General features: G+C 42.3%; 1 protein-coding gene across 1 annotated transcript in view; it reads right to left on the bottom strand.

The window, feature by feature from the left end:
- The window catches only part of PDZ-GEF (PDZ domain-containing guanine nucleotide exchange factor), a 413241-nt gene that overhangs the window by 35691 nt on the left and 358619 nt on the right, over window positions 1–18931 (bottom strand). Inside the window, exons 3-11 of the mRNA XM_080276690.1 lie at window positions 12794–13234; window positions 12061–12216; window positions 11162–11301; window positions 10440–10662; window positions 9485–9621; window positions 8205–8493; window positions 7508–7667; window positions 1398–1668; window positions 51–195 (exon numbers count right to left, since the gene is read on the bottom strand). Coding sequence (XP_080132816.1) covers window positions 51–195; window positions 1398–1668; window positions 7508–7667; window positions 8205–8493; window positions 9485–9621; window positions 10440–10662; window positions 11162–11301; window positions 12061–12216; window positions 12794–13234 — 1962 coding nt within the window. The remainder of the gene's footprint in view (window positions 1–50; window positions 196–1397; window positions 1669–7507; window positions 7668–8204; window positions 8494–9484; window positions 9622–10439; window positions 10663–11161; window positions 11302–12060; window positions 12217–12793; window positions 13235–18931) is intronic.

Below are 18931 nucleotides of genomic sequence, written 5' to 3'. Positions count from 1 at the left end.
GTAAAAAGCACATACTGTAGCTATATGCTTATACATGTCTTATGTCATACCTTAAGGACATGCTCTGGGAACTCTGCCCTGATCTCCTCAAATGCACCAGTGGTACTAAGATCAGGGTTGCTGTGACTGTGATAAAGGCCGCCTCCGACACTCGACTGGGACGACACACTGTCATCACTGTTCGCTTGGGAATCACTGCAAAGAAAATTATGGTTTGTCAATATCCACATATTACAGAAAATTATGGTTCATTAATATTAGCTTGGGAATCACTGCAAGGAAAATTATTGTTACTATCAGCTTGGGAACTCAAATGAGTCCATGCTTCCTCGTTTGGTTGAGCCAGTGCTGCTAAGAACTAGAAATTATGCTTAATCCCAAAGTCAGCTATGTACTGTAAAGCACAGTACTTCCCCCAAAGTTGCTGGAAACTGTCTGTGATAAAAACAATCATATACGTGTGGTAGGATCCATAATGATGTGACAGTCTCAGCCTGAACTCTGAAATTTAATAAAAATTATACTATCCTTGTTTTACTCTAACTCGGCATAAATTGCCACCTTTACATCTTGAATGTTAAGCTGTAACAATAGAGAAAAGTAGAATATGATGTTGGTCATGAAGAAGAGCTATGGAAAGGATGATGTGTTGCAGTGTTTTCTTTTTCCATCACTAAGCTATGTGATACAAGCTGTAAAAAGGACGAAAAACCAGACCAAATTAAGATAAAAGAAAGAAAGATAAAAAGAACTATAATTTAAAACAATAACCAAGTTTCCATTAAAAAAAAAAAAAAAAAAAAAGAGCCATGAACAGCATTCCTGTAACACCTTTGCTGGTCTCAAAACTCATACAAAAGAAAGTTTAATTCATAACCGGATCCTCTAATGACAAAACTAAAGAATACGGTAAACCCTTACTATGTCAAACATCATCAAGTGACCTTCAGCTGTATCAACCTCTGTGAGCCTACTGAACAACCTTCAGGTATATCAAACAAAAGGCTGATTTATCAAACTGATGCAGCCACGAGACAACCAAAATACAGAAAGAGCAATTTCTGCTCCTTTTTTTTCTGTTCTATTGTTATTGCCAATTCAAATTTTTAATATTTATCTATACAGTAAATATCAAGATGCACCATATAAACCCAAACAAAACTTAAATAAAACTGTGAATATGTATAACTCTGACATGTATCCACCAAACAAGAATGAATGTAAATCAAAACTGGGATCGTTACAATCCCTCCCCAATGAACATCGGCTACATCTATTTATCTGCTATATCATCAACCCAGTTTGTTTGATATACTGAGAGTTTATTATAAAACAGTACTGTAAATCTGTCCTGTGAATGCAACCCTATTTCTTCCATTAAATCTATAACTACTTACAAGGCATTGTTCTTTGATTTCAGGGACTCTATCACTCTCCTCTTGATCTTGTTTGCCTTATTAGTTAGAGAGCCCTTGTTATTGTTATTGAGAGCTTTGCCTTTATCTCTGGGTGACTGTTGCGTATGGTCACTGGGAATGTTCATGGTGGAGGAGAAGGAGGAAGTGAGAGGGAGGTGGGTGTTGGGGTCCGTCAAAGCTCGAACATCCGATGGCTTTCGAGAACGCGGCCTTGGGGAGTTCTCGGGTGTCATGAGCATCTCCTTGAATGCTGGAAAAGAAATGTTTTGATGTTATACTAGGAACAAAGAATTACTGTATTATTTTAATTATTATTATTACTATAATTATGATAAGCAAGAAGTGGCAATAGCCAACACCTACTTTCGTCATAAGATGATCCACCGGTATACATGGAGAGTAATGAGGAGGATGGATGGTGAACTTGTTGAACGAAAGGCAATGACAGACTACGTGTGTGTGGATGAGCGAATGAGAAGACAAGTGTTGGATGCAAGGGTGTGGAGAGGGTGGGGGAATGGAGTCTCGGACCATCACTTAGTGATGGCCAAGGTAGAGCTGCAAAGAAAGTGGTTGAGGAGACGAAGGGGAAGACAGGAGGAAGCAGCTCCTGTGAGAAGAGTGGAGAAATTGCAAGATAGTGAGAAGAGGACAGAGTATAAGAGTATAGTGGAAGAAAGATTGGGAAGGTATGAGCTAGAGCAGATGGAAGGGGTGGAAGACGTATGTAAGATATTCAAGGAAGAGATAAGCGCAGCGTGTGAGGCGGTTTGTGGAGTGAGGAGGAGATGCAAGGGTGTGCAAGGGACAGCATGGTGGAATGATGAGGTGAAACGAGCTGTGGAACAAAAGAAGAAGGCATATGGTGAATGGTTGGCGAGTAGAGGTAGGGGAGAAGATGAGAGAGAGAAGAGAGAGGTATATGTGAGCAGGAGCAGGGAGGTTAAGAGACTGGTGAAGGAGAGTAAGAAGAAAGTGGATGAAGAGTTTGGGAGGAATCTGAGTGTGAAATGGAGGGAGAGTAAGAAATTGTTTTGGAAGGAGGTAAAGAAAGTAAGGCAGTGTGAAAGGGGAAATAGTAGGGGAGTGAAAGATAGGAATAATAGATTGTTGGTGGTGAAGAGAGAGAAATTGAGAAGATGGAAGGAGCACTTTGAGGATTTGTTGAATGTAGAGAGTGAAAGCAGTGTGAGTATAAGTGGTTGGGGAATGGCTGGGAGAAGAAGAGATGAGAGGAGGGAGGAAGAGATCAGTAGGTCGGAAGTAGTGGAAGCGATGAAGAAGATTAAGCTGGGAAAGGCCCCAGGAATTGATGGAGTGTGTGGTGAAATGCTTAGGTATGGGGGTGAGATTGTTGTGGAGTGGATCTGGAAGTTGTGTAGATTGGCTTGGGAAGAGGGAAGGGTTCCAGAGGACTGGAAATCAGGTATAATTGTTCCTCTGTACAAAGGAAAAGGGGAGAGAGAAGTATGTGGTAACCATAGGGGTATTTGCCTTCTTAGTGTGACTGGTAAAATATATGGTAGAATACTCATTGATAGGGTTAGGCATATGAGAGAGGAGCTAGTTGGAGAAGAACAAGGGGGATTTAGGAAGGGAAAAGGGTGTGTAGATCAGATATTTGTTCTAAGATGTTTAGTGGAGAAGTATCTAGAGAAGGGAAGGAAAGTGTACGCTGCCTTCATGGACTTGGAGAAAGCTTATGACAGAATAGATAGGAAAGGTATGTGGAAGGTATTAAGAATATATGGAGTGGAGGGGAAATTGTTGAGTTCTGTGAAGAGTATGTACGAGGGAGCTAGGGCTACGGTGCGAGTGGATGGTGAGCTGAGTGAGTTCTTTGATCTCAATGTGGGACTGAAACAGGGGTGTGTAATGTCTCCATGGCTGTTTAATATATATATGGATGGGGTCGTAAAGGAGGTACAAGGTAGGGCAGTGGATGTGGGGGTGGCCCTAAAGAATGAGGGTGAGATTTGGAAGCTTCCGGTGTTGCTGTTTGCTGATGATACAGTATTGTTGAGTGAAGATGAATGGGAGTTGCAAGGTTTGGTGAATGAATTTGGGACAGTGTGTAGGAGGAGGAAGATGAAAGTTAATGTAAACAAAAGTAAAGTTATGGTGTTTGAGAGGAATGAAGTCACAGAGTGTGCAGTGAGGTTGGATGGTGAGGATATGGAGAATGTGAGTGCATTCAAGTACTTGGGTAGTGTGATGAGTAAGGATGGAACTTTGGGGGATGAAGTACGTGAAAGGGTACAGCAGGGAAGGAAGGTTGTTGGCACACTGAAAGCAGTGATGAGAAATAGGGAGGTGAGTATGGAAGTTAAGAAGTCACTACATGATGGTATTGTGATCCCCGCCCTGACGTATGGAAGCGAGGCGTGGACCTTGCAAGAGGGGAACAAGTCAAGAGTGAGAGCAGTGGAAATGAGTTACTTGAGAGGAGCATGTGGAGTGACATGGAGGGACAGGTTGACGAATGAAGAAGTGAAGGAACGTTGTGGGGTAGATGTGGATGTGGTTGAAAAGATTAGGAGAAATACACTGAGGTGGTTTGGACATGTGGAGAGGATGAAGAATGAAAGACTGACTAAGAGGGTGTATGTAGGTGAGGTGGAGGGAGGGAGAGGGAGGGGTAGACCGAGGATGAGGTGGAGGGATGGAGTTGAGAGGTATATGAGGGAGGGGGGGGTGAGTTGGGGGGAGGGGAGTCAAATGGTGGGTGACAGAGTGACTTGGAGGCGTTTTGTCTGCGGCCACCCTTTGCGGGATTAAGGCGTTGGGCTATAGATAGATAGATAGATAGAAGAAGTGGAAGGAGAATATAAGAGAGTATGGAACAGTGGGTGCAAGGATTGTATGGGTGAGGATGAAAGTAGGTATACAAGCATGGGCGACTGTATGTGTGTATGCTCCAACAGAGAATCGAGTGGCAAGAGTGAAAGATGAGTTTTGGGCGAGAGTAGAAGCATATATGGACAAGTTCGAGAGGAGCGAGAGAGTGCTGTTGATTGGAGACATGAATGGCAAAGTTGGGAATGTACGAGTGGATGGAGTGGTTGGTCAATGGGGTGTGCCAGCTGAAGTAGATGGGAATGGTAGTGCTTTGGTGGACATCTGTGCTGGTAAAGGGTTGGCAATAGCCAACACCTACTTTCGTCATAAGATGATCCACAGGTATACATGGGGAGTAATGAGGAGGATGGATGGTGAACTTGTTGAACGAAAGGCAATGATAGACTACGTGTGTGTGGATGAGCGAATGAGAAGACAAGTGTTGGATGCAAGGGTGTGGAGAGGGTGGGGGAATGGAGTCTCGGACCATCACTTAGTGATGGCCAAGGTAGAGCTGCAAAGAAAGTGGTTGAGGAGACGAAGGGGAAGACAGGAGGAAGTAGCTCCTGTGAGAAGAGTGGAGAAATTGCAAGATAGTGAGAAAAGGACAGAGTATAAGAGAATAGTGGAAGAAAGATTGGGAAGGTATGAGCTAGAGCAGATGGAAGGGGTGGAAGACGTATGTAAGATATTCACGGAAGAGATAAGCGCAGCGTGTGAGGTGGTTTGTGGAGTGAGGAGGAGATGCAAGGGTGTGCAAGGGACAGCATGGTGGAATGATGAGGTGAAACGAGCTGTGGAACAAAAGAAGAAGGCATATGGTGAATGGTTGGCGAGTAGAGGTAGGGGAGAAGATGAGAGAGAGAAGAGAGAGGTATATGTGAGCAGGAGAAGGGAGGTTAAGAGACTGGTGAAGGAGAGTAAGAAGAAAGTGGATGAAGAGTTTGGGAGGAATCTGAGTGTGAAATGGAGGGAGAGTAAGAAATTGTTTTGGAAGGAGGTAAAGAAAGTAAGGCAGTGTGAAAGGGGAAATAGTAGGGGAGTGAAAGATAGGAATAATAGATTGTTGGTGGAGAAGAGAGAGAAATTGAGGAGATGGAAGGAGCACTTTGAGGATTTGTTGAATGTAGAGAGTGAGAGCAGTGTGAGTATAAGTGGTTGGGGAATGGCTGGGAGAAGAAGAGATGAGAGGAGGGAGGAAGAGATCAGTAGGTCGGAAGTAGTGGAAGCGATGAAGAAGATTAAGCTGGGAAAGGCCCCAGGAATTGATGGAGTGTGTGGTGAAATGCTTAGGTATGGGGGTGAGATTGTTGTGGAGTGGATATGGAAGTTGTGTAGATTGGCTTGGGAAGAGGGAAGGGTTCCAGAGGACTGGAAATCAGGTATAATTGTTCCTCTGTACAAAGGAAAAGGGGAGAGAGAAGTATGTGGTAACCATAGGGGTATTTGCCTTCTTAGTGTGACTGGTAAAATATATGGTAGAATACTCATTGATAGGGTTAGGCATATGACAGAGGAGCTAGTTGGAGAAGAACAAGGGTGATTTAGGAAGGGAAAAGGGTGTGTAGATCATATATTTGTTCTAAGATGTTTAGTGGAGAAGTATCTAGAGAAGGGAAGGAAAGTGTATGCTGCCTTCATGGACTTGGAGAAAGCTTTTGACAGAATAGATAGGAAAGGTATGTGGAAGGTATTAAGAATATATGGAGTGGAGGGAAAATTGTTGAGTGCTGTGAAGAGTATGTACGAGGGAGCTAGGGCTACGGTGCGAGTGGATGGTGAGCTGAGTGAGTTCTTTGATCTCAATGTGGGACTGAAACAGGGGTGTGTGATGTCTCCATGGCTGTTTAATATATATATGGATGGGGTTGTAAAGGAGGTGCAAGGTAGGGCAGTGGATGTGGGGCTGGGCCTAATGAATGAGGGTGAGATTTGGAAGCTTCCGGTGTTGCTGTTTGCTGATGATACAGTATTGTTGAGTGAAGATGAATGGGAGTTGCAAGGTTTGGTGAATGAATTTGGGACAGTGTGTAGGAGGAGGAAGCTGAAAGTTAATGTAAACAAAAGTAAAGTTATGGTGTTTGAGAGGAATGAAGTCACAGAGTGTGCAGTGAGGTTGGATGGTGAGGATATGGAGAATGTGAGTGCATTCAAGTACTTGGGTAGTGTGATGAGTAAGGATGGAACTTTGGGGGATGAAGTACGTGAAAGGGTACAGCAGGGAAGAAAGGTTGTTGGTACACTGAAAGCAGTGATGAGAAATAGGGAGGTGAGTATGGAAGTTAAGAAGTCACTGCATGATGGTATTGTGATCCCTACCCTGACGTATGGAAGCGAGGCGTGGACCTTGCAAGAGGGGAACAAGTCAAGAGTGAGAGCAGTGGAAATGAGTTACTTGAGAGGAGCATGTGGAGTGACGTGGAGGGACAGGTTGACGAATGAAGAAGTGAAGGAACGTTGTGGGGTAGATGTGGATGTGGTTGAAAAGATTAGGAGAAATACACTGAGGTGGTTTGGACATGTGGAGAGAATGGAGAATGAAAGACTGACTAAGAGGGTGTATGTAGGTGAGGTGGAGGGAGGGAGAGGGAGGGGTAGACCGAGGATGAGGTGGAGGGATGGAGTTGAGAGGTATATGAGGGAGGGGGGGGTGAGTTGGGGGGAGGGGAGTCAAATGGTGGGTGACAGAGTGACTTGGAGACGTTTTGTCTGCGGCCACCCTTTGCGGGATTAGGGCGTCGGGCTATAGATAGATAGATAGATAGACTATAATTATTATTATCATCATCATCATCATCCAAACCTCTTTTCCCACCTACGGCTGACGTGAGGTAGAGTCCAGTGAGCATGAAAAAAACCTGATAGAAGGTGTATCTTGCCAAACGTCTGCTGAATGAAATGAGCTGCACACTCATTCACTTACCATTCAAACCCCTTCAATTCTGACTTCACATTCTCTAGTACAGGTCAAACACATTGTATGATCAGGTTATGTTTGTGGAAAAGTGATCAAATGCAGATTGATTATATACCAACCCTATGGATTATTGCAACTGTATAAGCAAAATTGACTTGTACATCAAAAAATGATGTTTTGCAGAGGTTGTGGTAACTGTATAAGCAAAAATGGTGATCATATATTGAGAAAACGTTATTAAAATGTTGCACTTATATATGCAAACAATCGTACAATGGTCAAACGTAGAGTGAGTTTGACATGCATTACACAACAAACAGGAAAAATCCCTTACCTAATAAATTACTCTTGACAGTAATGGAAAGATGGCAAGTCTGACGTAGTATTTCCAGGGCCTTAGCTCGGTTCATACGCTCAAAGCTCTGACCATTGACTTCCAAAATCTGGTCACCTCGCTTCAAGCCCACGTCTTCTGCCTTGCTTCCTTTCTCAACCTGAAATTTTCAATAACTTAGTTTTAAACCAGTGATCACTTATCTTCCCAGTGCTAAGGATCTTCCACAAAACTTACAGACATGTAATAAAAACACTCTCATCTACATGAATGCACCAAGCCTTAACGAGACAGCCACTGCATGTATTTAATATGGCTGGTGGCTATTAGTGCTAAAAATGATGACTATGTGTAGGTAGGTGTGTTGAATGTTACAACAGTGCTAGGCCCAAGGGAAAAGGCTGCAAAGTCTATGCCCTGAGCTAAACATTGAAAAATAAATAAAATTAATATGTTAGTGTGGGAAAACATTAAATAATTATTAAATATGAAGTACAGTATGTCTATCGCATAATTTATATTTACTTATGTAGAATTCTGAATGTGAATGAATGTACATATTAATTTTATTTTTTCTATACAGAGTGATACAGTATTTCTAGTAGCTAATTAAAGACCTGTACAAGAAAGACACATTTACCTTTTTGTTCTATCTATATACAGTAATGATAATTTCTCTTAATTTAAAGAGTGTTACCTGAGAAATAAATATACTGAATCCTCTTTCATATCCTCCTAAAATGGAGAAATGGAGGACTTCATCCCTGGAAGGTCGGGTGAGAGTAACTGTCCTGGCTCGCGCCTTGGTTGCACAGGCAAAGTCAAGGAGTCGTAACTGTCCAGCCATTTTCTCCCGCTCCAGCCCCTCCTCAAACTGCACTAGGAAGTTCATCATGACTGGGTCCATCTCAAAATCTGTGAAGTGATTGTTCACCCACAGAAGCACCACTCTTGTCACTCTGTCTCTTAATGATGGGTCTTCAAACCTGCGAAAAAGGCACTGATGTTATCGTATCTTAATTTCACAAGTGAACATTTCACAAGTTAATATCAAGTTTTGCCAACTTGTCTATCTCTAATCTGTGTGATATAGGTCAACATCAAAACTTTACCTTGTTAGCTAAATGGATTCTCCAGAAAAGGATTTTACAAGAAGAGTACCTGAACTTAAAAAGGCTAAATTCTAACAAATGCAAACTCACAAAAGGTTATACTGTAGCATGTTTTTCAGTACTGTACTGTTTTAACAATACTGCAGTTCAGTAACATTATACATCCAACTTAAATCACATTTATTACAGTTAGTGCAGCAGACAGGTGTTTTCCAAGAGAGGACATCCACTAGCTATCAAAGGCAGTGATGTTAATTTTAATGTTGTGGCCCTGGGCTCATCCAGGATGATGATGCCCTTTTCCAGTGGTCTGCCATCTTCCTTTTGGGGGTCAGGGAGAAAGGACATTTGTATAAGTGGAAAGAGCAGCAGCCTGGTTATATCTGAACCACCCCATGAAGGCAACTAGTATTAGGCCATGTTTTATGGGTCTGAAAGGGCTACTATCAACAAAGCTGAGGACCACCAGTTTCTGTCACTGGAGAAGTGACCTGCCCCTATTCAACGGTTCATGCATAGGTACATGGTTGGAGTGGCGATGGTGAGGGACACATTCATGTACTGACACCATTTTACACGTAACTATCCAATTCCACTGCCTGGTTAAACAAACGTCCCTTTGTTCTCTGTCTCTATCCTCCAAAGGGAGGATGGTGGATTGCAGAAGAAGGACAACTCTGACTTGCAGTCCATTAGGTTCACTTCTGGAAGAACTTGGGGGTTTCAACAACTACTACTCCTACTGTAGGTGTGAAAGTCTCTTTTTGGAGTATAGAGTGAAATGTGGGGTTATAGCTCTGCAATTCACTTACTATGATCAGTTCAGTAAATCATGACAGACAATAATTTCCACCTCCCCTCTTACCATTGTAAAAGTTTGTTGGCTACAGTCAGTGGGTTATCAATGAAAGTTCGATGAGTGAGCAAGAAGTCTTCCACATAGGTTGGATCAATGTTGTTCTCAACCTCAACTAACTGCTGCATCAGTCGCTCTGCTGTCCCCTGTAAATAAAATACATACATGACATACTGTAAAAACTGACACAACTGAACATAATATTTCTTCATTAATGTATTTTTCTTGCATTATCACATTAATTTCTATAATCAATTTTCAAAGGTAATTCCTCAAACAAGATTCTTCATGCTACACGTTCCCTGATAGCATCTCTGTTCAATTCCTTAAATGAGAGGTTATTTTGTACGACCCCAACCCAAGTCTTCCTAAGGCTACATATTCATGCTCTACCCTCCCTATTCTCTCTCATGGATCTTATCACTCAGTTTTTATCCTCCATTCTCTCTACATGTCCAAACCAAGTCTATCTCCCCCTACGCAACTCATTACCAGTGTCTTCAATTCCCAACTGATCTCTCAGATGCTCATTCCCAATTCTGTCATATTTGTAACTCTGTCATTCAGGGAAGCACTACACATCTCTCCACAAGTCAAAACCATCTCTATTTCCCCTTAGACATCATCATCGCCAATGCCTTCAATTCTCTTTCAGTTCTTCCGCTGCACACTCACACCATCATCATCATCATCACCAGTACCATTTTGCCCCATATGAACAGAGGCGTAGGGGCCAGGGGCTAGGCTAATCAGTCCCAACATTTAAGGCAACAGCGACCAGCCTTGCTTGCCCGAGTGGCATTACACAAGCAGTAACCCAAACTAACCCTCAGATGGAACCCGTAGAGGCTCCACCTGAGTGGAGCATATTAACCCACTAAACGGCCAAGTGTCATTTGGTTATACAATTCTGCCATTTGCAACTCTATCACTCTGGCCAGCACTGCACATCCAAATGGCCTACCTTGATGACAATGTTCCCTTTTCTATTGCCAGCATCAATGGGTCTCTGCTCAGTCACCAGGACCAACACCCCATCTTCTTCTACCCGTCTGATGTTTTCCTCTGATTGGTGAAGAATGCTGTAGTAGTCTGTCTGACGAATGCACACAAACTGGCAATCGTCTACTTTGGACCGCATAATACCCTGGTGGTAGAGTTTCTCCATGGTGGGGGTGATGCCAAAGCTGGGGAGCAAAAGAGAAAAAAAGACTGATTAAAAAAAGGCATGTAATACATGACCTGCTGCATTCTACCATGCTTAATCTCTTCAGTACAATGGTGCATTTTAAACTTTACTTTTACTACTTTCAGGTACTTTAATTCAGCTTTTAGGATGAGAAATCAGGTTGTATAGGGGATAATGGAAACGGTTTTTAACTCCATCACTAAAAACTATTTCTTCAGAGTTACCAAACTGCCTAGAGGATGCAAGAAAAGTGAAAAAACACATCAGACTGAATTAGTTAAATATAATAATCTGAAACTATAGCATAAAATACTACACCAAAAACTTATAACCAAACAGGTATGGGAGGTTTAAATGGTGTGAAGAAATACTTTTTACCCTTTCACTACACTAGCATTTCTTCTTTCTTATATATTGCAATTATTTTGACTATCACTATGGATTTTTATTCACTTAAAAAAACTGTCATAGTGGAAGTATTTAAAAACAGATATTACCTGTCTCCCAGATGCAGTTCGTGTACAGAGCCATCAAGCTGAGTGACCTCCACGTGACCATTGATGATTACGCTCCAAGAATCCAGTTCCTCCCCATGGTTCATTAGCACTGTCCCTGCCTCCTCCACTACTGCAAACACCTGTATATATATAAAACACTATGAAGATATGAAGTAAGATAAATGTAATCTAAGGGGGTATCAAATTAAATAAAAATCAGTTAGTACTGAGCTTCCTCTTAAGGAATCCCCATAATGTGGCCGGGCATAGTACAGCTGAATTTTTCATGGAATGGAAGTGTCAAAACCAGCTGATAACTTCCAAACAGTTGTTCAGATCTGTTTGGAAAAACTGCAGACAAAAGCATGATAAGAAGCAGGACAAATATAATTCTTGGCATTTCACATTATGAAGTAGAACAAATGTAATGCTTAGATTAAACAATATGCAGTACACAGAGTTTATAATATACAGATCTTAACCACAGTGTGCAGGCAGTTCTCAATGTAAATCAGAAGCATGTTGCAAAATATCACACCTTTTTCCCAACAACACATACTGCAAACTGAGGGAAGATGGTAATTAGCTTTATAGGAAACATTGGAACTATTTTTTCTGATTCTGCTAACCAATCCATCACCAGCTTCCCAGCATTGCATGCATATGTATACTAGTGAGGAGTGGCTGGTATTCTCTTGTTTCATCCTTTATTGCCCCATCATGAGTGTAAGGCCAGAGAATAAGCCAGTCCTGATGTTTAAGGCAAGAATGATCTTTCAGTCTTCCCTGAGAGGCAATATGTGAGTATTAAACCCGTGACCTTACTGATTTAAACCTTAACACAGCACCAGCTAATGCCATATATCTGCATGCACCCTCAAACTATCAGGGCTACTTACCATGGCTGAACACATGGCCTTCCTGACAGCTAGTGTCATGTCGGAGAAAGCCCGGAGCCGCTGAGTAAACTCAAGAAGCACCTTGATATCGTCCTCGGTTCGCTCACTGGGGTCTTTCTCCAAGCATTCTCGCACAGCATCACGCACGGCCAGACTCTGAGGACAGTAAGTACAAGTAAGTAAACATGTTTGTGTGGATTACTCAAGTTCATGGTGTCATGTGGAGAGGATGGAGAATGACGAGAGAGAGAGAGAGAGAGAGAGAGAGAGAGAGAGAGAGAGAGAGAGAGAGAGAGAGAGAGAGAGATGATGTGAGTTGCACCTTGTCCTCTGTCATCAGGAAACCTGATGGCAGAAGACAAGGTGAGATTGAGGTGATTCGTCGGCAGCCATCCCCTTGGAGACTGAGGCATCTGGCTATAGAAAGATAGACAGACAGACACAGTAAGGAGGATTATTCACGTTCATAGTCTATTATATTCAAAAGTATGTGCACTACTCAGTGTCCAAATGCTTGCAAAATGTTACTTCCAATGAAGCATCTTTTACGAGATACTCTTGCTTATGGTTCATTGTTGAGAAGCTACAAGCACAAAAAACACATTTCTGACTCTAGCAACATTAATGCATACACGTCTTGGGAAAGTGGCACTGCATTTGATGGTAGCTGTACACTGTATTTATTACAATTCATTACACCTTCAGTATCATCTGTAACCTAACTTAATCTTACCTCAATACTCTCTGCCAGGTCCTCTTCGTCTGAGTCAACAGCACTCTCCGTGAGGCCCGACAAGTCGACGTCATCTGGCTCAAGGGAGGACTGGAGTGAGTGGCACATGGTATCTGACCCAGAGTAGGCACTGGAGGTGTCCGACCCATCCCGGACTGAGGAACCCACACTTCCCCGACTCCTGGCCCCCCGCATGATCGCACTCCCAACCAAATCCGGGAGGCATGTATCTGGGTGGCCATGGTGGTGCTGACCTATGTGGTGGTGAGGATCCCCATCATACGAGAGGTGACGGTGGCTTGGTGGGTGGGGAGGGGGCCCGCGACCACTGGGGCAGATGGTGATCTCGTCCTGCTCCAGTGCCATCAGCTTCTCCAAGTTCATGGCATTGAAGGATGATCGCTGCCCAGGTCGCATCAACTGAACATCTGGATAGTCAATCTGTAAGGAAGAAAGGAGGGCTTAGTCAAATGAACAAATGTGTGCTAACTTGTTATTTCCCTAAATAATTTCGTCCCCCCAGGTTAATACAATTGTGTGTGTGTGTGTGTGTGTGTGTGTGTGTGTGTGTGGTATAGCCTAGCCACCATGACCGTCTTCAATTTATTGCGTCGGTCACCAGAATTTTTCCTGTGGCGGCCCATTAAATACGACTTAACGACCCGCGCCCAAAATACAATTGCTGTGGAATTATAGATTTTTACTTTTTTGTTTTTTCAGTTTCTCGCCCCTGTCCGATCCATAAATCATACTTTACTCGTGTTAAGGGAAATTTGATGGCCTTATGCGGATAACTTTTTTTTTCTTTACTTATTTTAAACATTCTTGCAACCCTTTCCTTACTTCTTCCACTTCTCTCTCTCTCTCTCTCTCTCTCTCTTTCTTTCTTTCTTTCTTTCTCTCTCTCTCTCTCTCTCTCTCTCTCTCTCACACACACACACACACACACACACACACACACACACACACACACACACACACATATTTGGCTTAGAGGAGAGATACAACCTTTTCTAACCTTTTCCCTTTTCTTGCTTATCTCTTCCCGAGAGAGAGAGAGAGAGAGAGAGAGAGAGAGAGAGAGAGAGAGAGAGAGAGAGAGATCGCCCTCCCAGTGGTGACAGCCAGAAGCCCAGGGTCAATTTCAATTATTCAGGCGCCTAAAGTTACCTAACTGACCCCCAGAGCAAAATATTCCTTAGGCATCACTACACTATGTACACTCCCCCCTTCTTGATACGGTATTATAAGTTGATTAAAAAAAATTAAATCAACATCATCATCACCATCATCATCATCATCATCATTAATATCGTCACCACCACCACCATCATCATCATCAAAACCTGTTTTCTGTGACAATATTGCAGGATTCTAGTCTGGTTCTTTCGTTCCTCCAACACACACACACACACACACACACACACACACACACACACACACACACACACACACACACAATGCATTAACATTGTCAATTCGGAGCTACCTGACAGGGCTCAAGAAATACGAGGGAATTATCCATGATCTTGTGGTGTGTGTGTGTGTGTGTGTGTAAGTAGCCAGGATAGCAGTAAACAACACTACCTGAGCCGGCCACCTGAAGGATGTGTTTACTCCTTGGATCGGGTATTTGTCCACTACCAACAGACACACAAACACTTGAGATTCTGTTGAAAACCATGGTATCTTTTTGCTTTATTAATTTATTTACTTATCTATCTATCTATCAATCTATCTCTGTATTTACTTTTATTTACAGCCAATTTCATACAACTCAGGGAAGACTGATGAAGGGCTAATGAAGGCTGTATCTTACTCTTCTTCGACGTCCCCCCCCCCATTTTTTTTTTTTTACTAATTCCAGCCGATTTCAATTTACAGAGGGAAGATTCTAGTAAAAGGCAATATTTAACCCCTAAGTTGGGATACTTATAGGAATAAGCATCTCTCCAGCTCCCACTAACATAAGTACCCGAAACATCTATGTAATAGGGCTAGATACGGGATGGGGTACAGTGCCAAAGATACAGACCAAAGCCATACACTTTTAAATGTGTGAATGAACGAGGTGTGAAAACTGACGAAGAACAGGAGGAGACTGATGACGAGTTGGTGATATGGGGTGAGTATGAAAGGGGAAGGTCTGTGGTGTACCGTGGGAAAAAGGTTTGTTAATAAGTAGTAACAGAAACAACTGGAGATCATTTTAAGATGCAGAATCAAACATACAGTTAAAAAAAAAAAAAGAATTGCTGAAACTGATGGCTGAATTATGCATGAAGATGTAGATGAGGTTTCCACTTTTGACCGGCGCTGCATGGTGTGGGTCAACCAATCTTCTGCAGGGAGTGGAAAATGAACCTCGAGGAATCTGAAGGCCAGTGACGGTAAAGAGAGGCTGGACCATGCGACCTTTCTTCCGGATTTCCTCCAGTTCTTCCTCTCCTCTCCTTTCTCCCCCTTTCTCTCCTCTTCCTCCTCCTCCCACTTCCCCACATCTCTCAACGCACCTGCCCCCCATACCGCCAGGTGAAGCCTTATAACTCATCGACTCTTTATTACCTGAGGCTTCATGGTCGGTTTGTCAGGCTTCCTCACCTCAAGTGTCAACAGAAACACAACTATGTTATACCGACAAGAATGGTCGAAAATATTTACCCCTTCTGTACAAAGGATTTCTGTTTTGTTGTTTCTCTTGCCTCATGTCCATCCTTAAGTGGGAATAACAACAAGGTATGGCTGACGACTAAGACGACGACGACGATGATCTTTCTCTTTATTTATTAATTCTTTTTTCTTTTCCTTTAAGTATACTTTTTTTTTCCTCGTATCTTTTACTTTGATACTCTTTTCTTTTTTCTTTCACTTCTTTGCTGCTGTCAAACGATTTCATTCATCTTATGTGTGTAGCCACTCGTGGTAAAGGAGCTAGAAACATCATCAATTAATCCACATTGGGACATGACCTGCTTGTTATTCTGTTCTTGCAACCGCCAGACGATTTTAATCAGTTAAGAAGCTTGATTCTCTTGGTGAAAATCAGAGCTGGAATTAAAACTGTAGAGGGTTGAAAGGAAGCGTGAGAAAACGGAATGGAAGAAACTGAGAATGGTATGGAAAAATGTGGTGAAAGATGTGAGACGTTACAAGAAATGAGAAAAAATAAAGGTTAAAAACAGTGAAGAAAAAAGAGAGCACAAAGTCAAGAGATGAAGGACAATTTTATGAAAAATGAAAGGGAGAGGAGGCCGCAATAGTGAGAGAAAAATGACAGCTAAAGACGAAAGTAAGGCATACGCTGTACGGAAATGGGAAGAAGTGGAAGAAATGAGAAAGAGGGTTGCAAGTGATGAGGGGAAAAAAAGGTGTTTCCAAGAAATGGAGAAACGAAAATGTGAGAAAAACGGAAGAGGTTGCAAAAATAGGAAAATAAAAGATGCTACAGGAAATGAAAAAGATGAGGCTGTAAGGAGGGGGAGGAAAGGAAAGGGTGAAAGAGGGAAGGGGATAGAAAAGGATGATGCAAAAGGAAGGAAAGAACGGGAAAGGAAGAAGAAAGGAAGGAACGGGGTGGACGAAAAACAGGACGGAGTGGGGAAGAGGAGGGAAAGGGGGAAATGCGGGGGGGGGGGGGTTGCGAGAAATAAGAACATGTTGCTGAGACAAAGGCTGCCAAGAAAGGTGGGGAGGGAAGGGAGGGGAGGGGAGGGGAGGAGAGTGGGACCAGGAAGAGAGAGGAAGGGAGGGGAAAGGGGAGTGGAACCAGGAGGAGAGAAAAATGGAGAAGAGGAGAGGGTTAAGAGGAAAGATGTCTGAGGGGATGGGGACCTAAGAAGAGAGGAGAGGAAGTAAATAAGGAGAGAGGGGGAAGAAGAGATGTGGGTCCAAGGAAGATGAGAGAGAGAGAGAGAGAGAGAGAGAGAGAGAGAGAGAGAGAGAGAGAGAGAGAGAGAGAGAGAGAGAGAGAGAGAGAGAGAGAGAGAGAGAGAGGAAGGAAAGTAAACCGGAGGGAGGATGGCTTAATGTGTGAGATACAGCTTATGTTCCCTTCACTGCACACAAGCCCATCAACAAATGCACACACGCCTTCCGTATTAGCGTGCTCCCCACCCCCCTGTCTCTCTGTAGTAATTTTGCACACTTCACGTTTAAAATTTTCCTAAACGTCACGCTCCTTCCATATCTGTGGACGGTCTCCCCTCTTCCTACAGTACATCCAACCACCTATTTCACGAAGTCTCTGGGTTTTAGTACTCTCATACGCATAGGAGACTTGCTTTTCTTTGGCGATCCTACTCCAGCCTACATCTCAATATCATCCTAGTCCTTGGAGGATCCCTAGCATTTCTAAGTAAGCGATTAATTTTACAGTTGCATTTTAACACTTTCATTCCCTCAGTAAAAAGTCTGTTTTATCCCTATCACAGCCTGAAGAGTCTACTTTGCTTATAAGACCCTACGCAGTGCAGATTATAATATTACTGTAGTACGTCATGATCATCTTACGAACATGAATTCTTTTGCTTATGTAATGTGTAGGAGAATATTAACGTGGTATATATAGAAATAAACTACTAAGAATGATGTGCTTGGGCATCTAAAACCACCAGGTCAGGGAGATCTCGATTTTTTCTTTTTCTTTTCTTTTCTTTCTTTCTTCTTCCTTTTTTTTTTTTTTTTTGAGCTTGCGAGAGGAGAGTTGCATACCTAAACACCACACGGGCCAAGGGGGATATTAAACTCTGAAAACTGTGCAACTAGATAAAAACTTCCCCTGACTTACATGATAACGACTCCATAAGGTGCAGGGAGAGAGAGAGAGAGAGAGAGAGAGAGAGAGAGAGAGAGAGAGAGAGAGAGAGAGAGAGAGAGAGAGAGAGAGAGACACACACACACACACACACACACACACACACACACACACACACACACACACACACATACACAGCACACCGAATGACATGCACATTAATTTGATATCGCAGTTTTCACTAAAGTATATTGGTGAAGTACATAATCAATCACAATTATTATTTTACTAACACAATTACAGTCTTATCTATAAAAATCATCCGTCAAATGAAGAAGAGGCACATGAAACGAAAGAAACATCCTCTCATACGAAGTGAATCACAGCAACACTCGGAAAGACTGAAGATAATCCAATATCATTAGGAGAAATTATTTCAGAAACACAATTACCATCCCCTCTTCTGTACCACGGAAGTAGAAAAAAAAAAAGTAGTAATAAAGTAACTAAAATCCCCTTACATTCACACTTGTAAGGCTTTCCAACACTACATTCAGTATGACAGATTTAAAAACATTTACATTACAACCCTGCCATAGAAACCGTATAATTATATTACACCTGCCCTTCGATGAATTCTCCATCAAGAAATATAATATGAAAAGAACAAAAATTCTCTCCCACTCATAAGTATACGACTTCCAAACATTAGTTTCAGTAAGCAAAATTTTACGAATATCAACAAAGCCCACCTTACGAGCAAACTTATGAACCATGAATCAAATAAGAGAGTTTATACATCCTATATGCAAGATTTTACGAACATTAACACAGCCCATCTTACAAGCAAACTTACAAACCACAAATAAAGCAGAAGAGTTATAAAATCCTCTCATATTTCCACTACTAAGGCTTTCAAACACCAGAAAAAGCTAGTTTTGCCTTCAGTCTGGCGGGGTGAAAGAGGCCACGTTACAGGATTGCCAATAATCCCACCATGCACCCCGAGAAGCTGTATAGTGGCGTGTCGCTGTTCTTCCGGGCGGCGTATTCACAAACGGTAAGCTATTTCTAGACCTAGCCTAGCCTAACCCAAAATAACAATTTTAATCTTACCTAACCTAATTTAACAACCTAACATAACCTGACGACCTAACAATATAACCTTATATATACTTCCCTACCCTACCCTACCTAACCTAATAAAATCAACCATCTTACAAACTCTGACCGGGCTAAACTAGCAAGTTCTGACCTAATCTAACCCATATCAAACTAACCAAACCTGACCTAACCTAGCCTTACCTAAACCACCCCAACCTAATCTCGTTTAAAAAAATGCACAAAACATTATTATTATCCAATATGCATAACATAAACTTGTA

The sequence above is a fragment of the Coenobita brevimanus genome, chromosome 66 (genome assembly GCF_032717465.1).
Source record: "Coenobita brevimanus isolate Jiangsu-jjx chromosome 66, ASM3271746v2, whole genome shotgun sequence".
Taxonomy (NCBI): Eukaryota; Metazoa; Arthropoda; class Malacostraca; order Decapoda; family Coenobitidae; genus Coenobita; species Coenobita brevimanus.
This window is presented reverse-complemented; position numbering and strand designations above follow the sequence as displayed.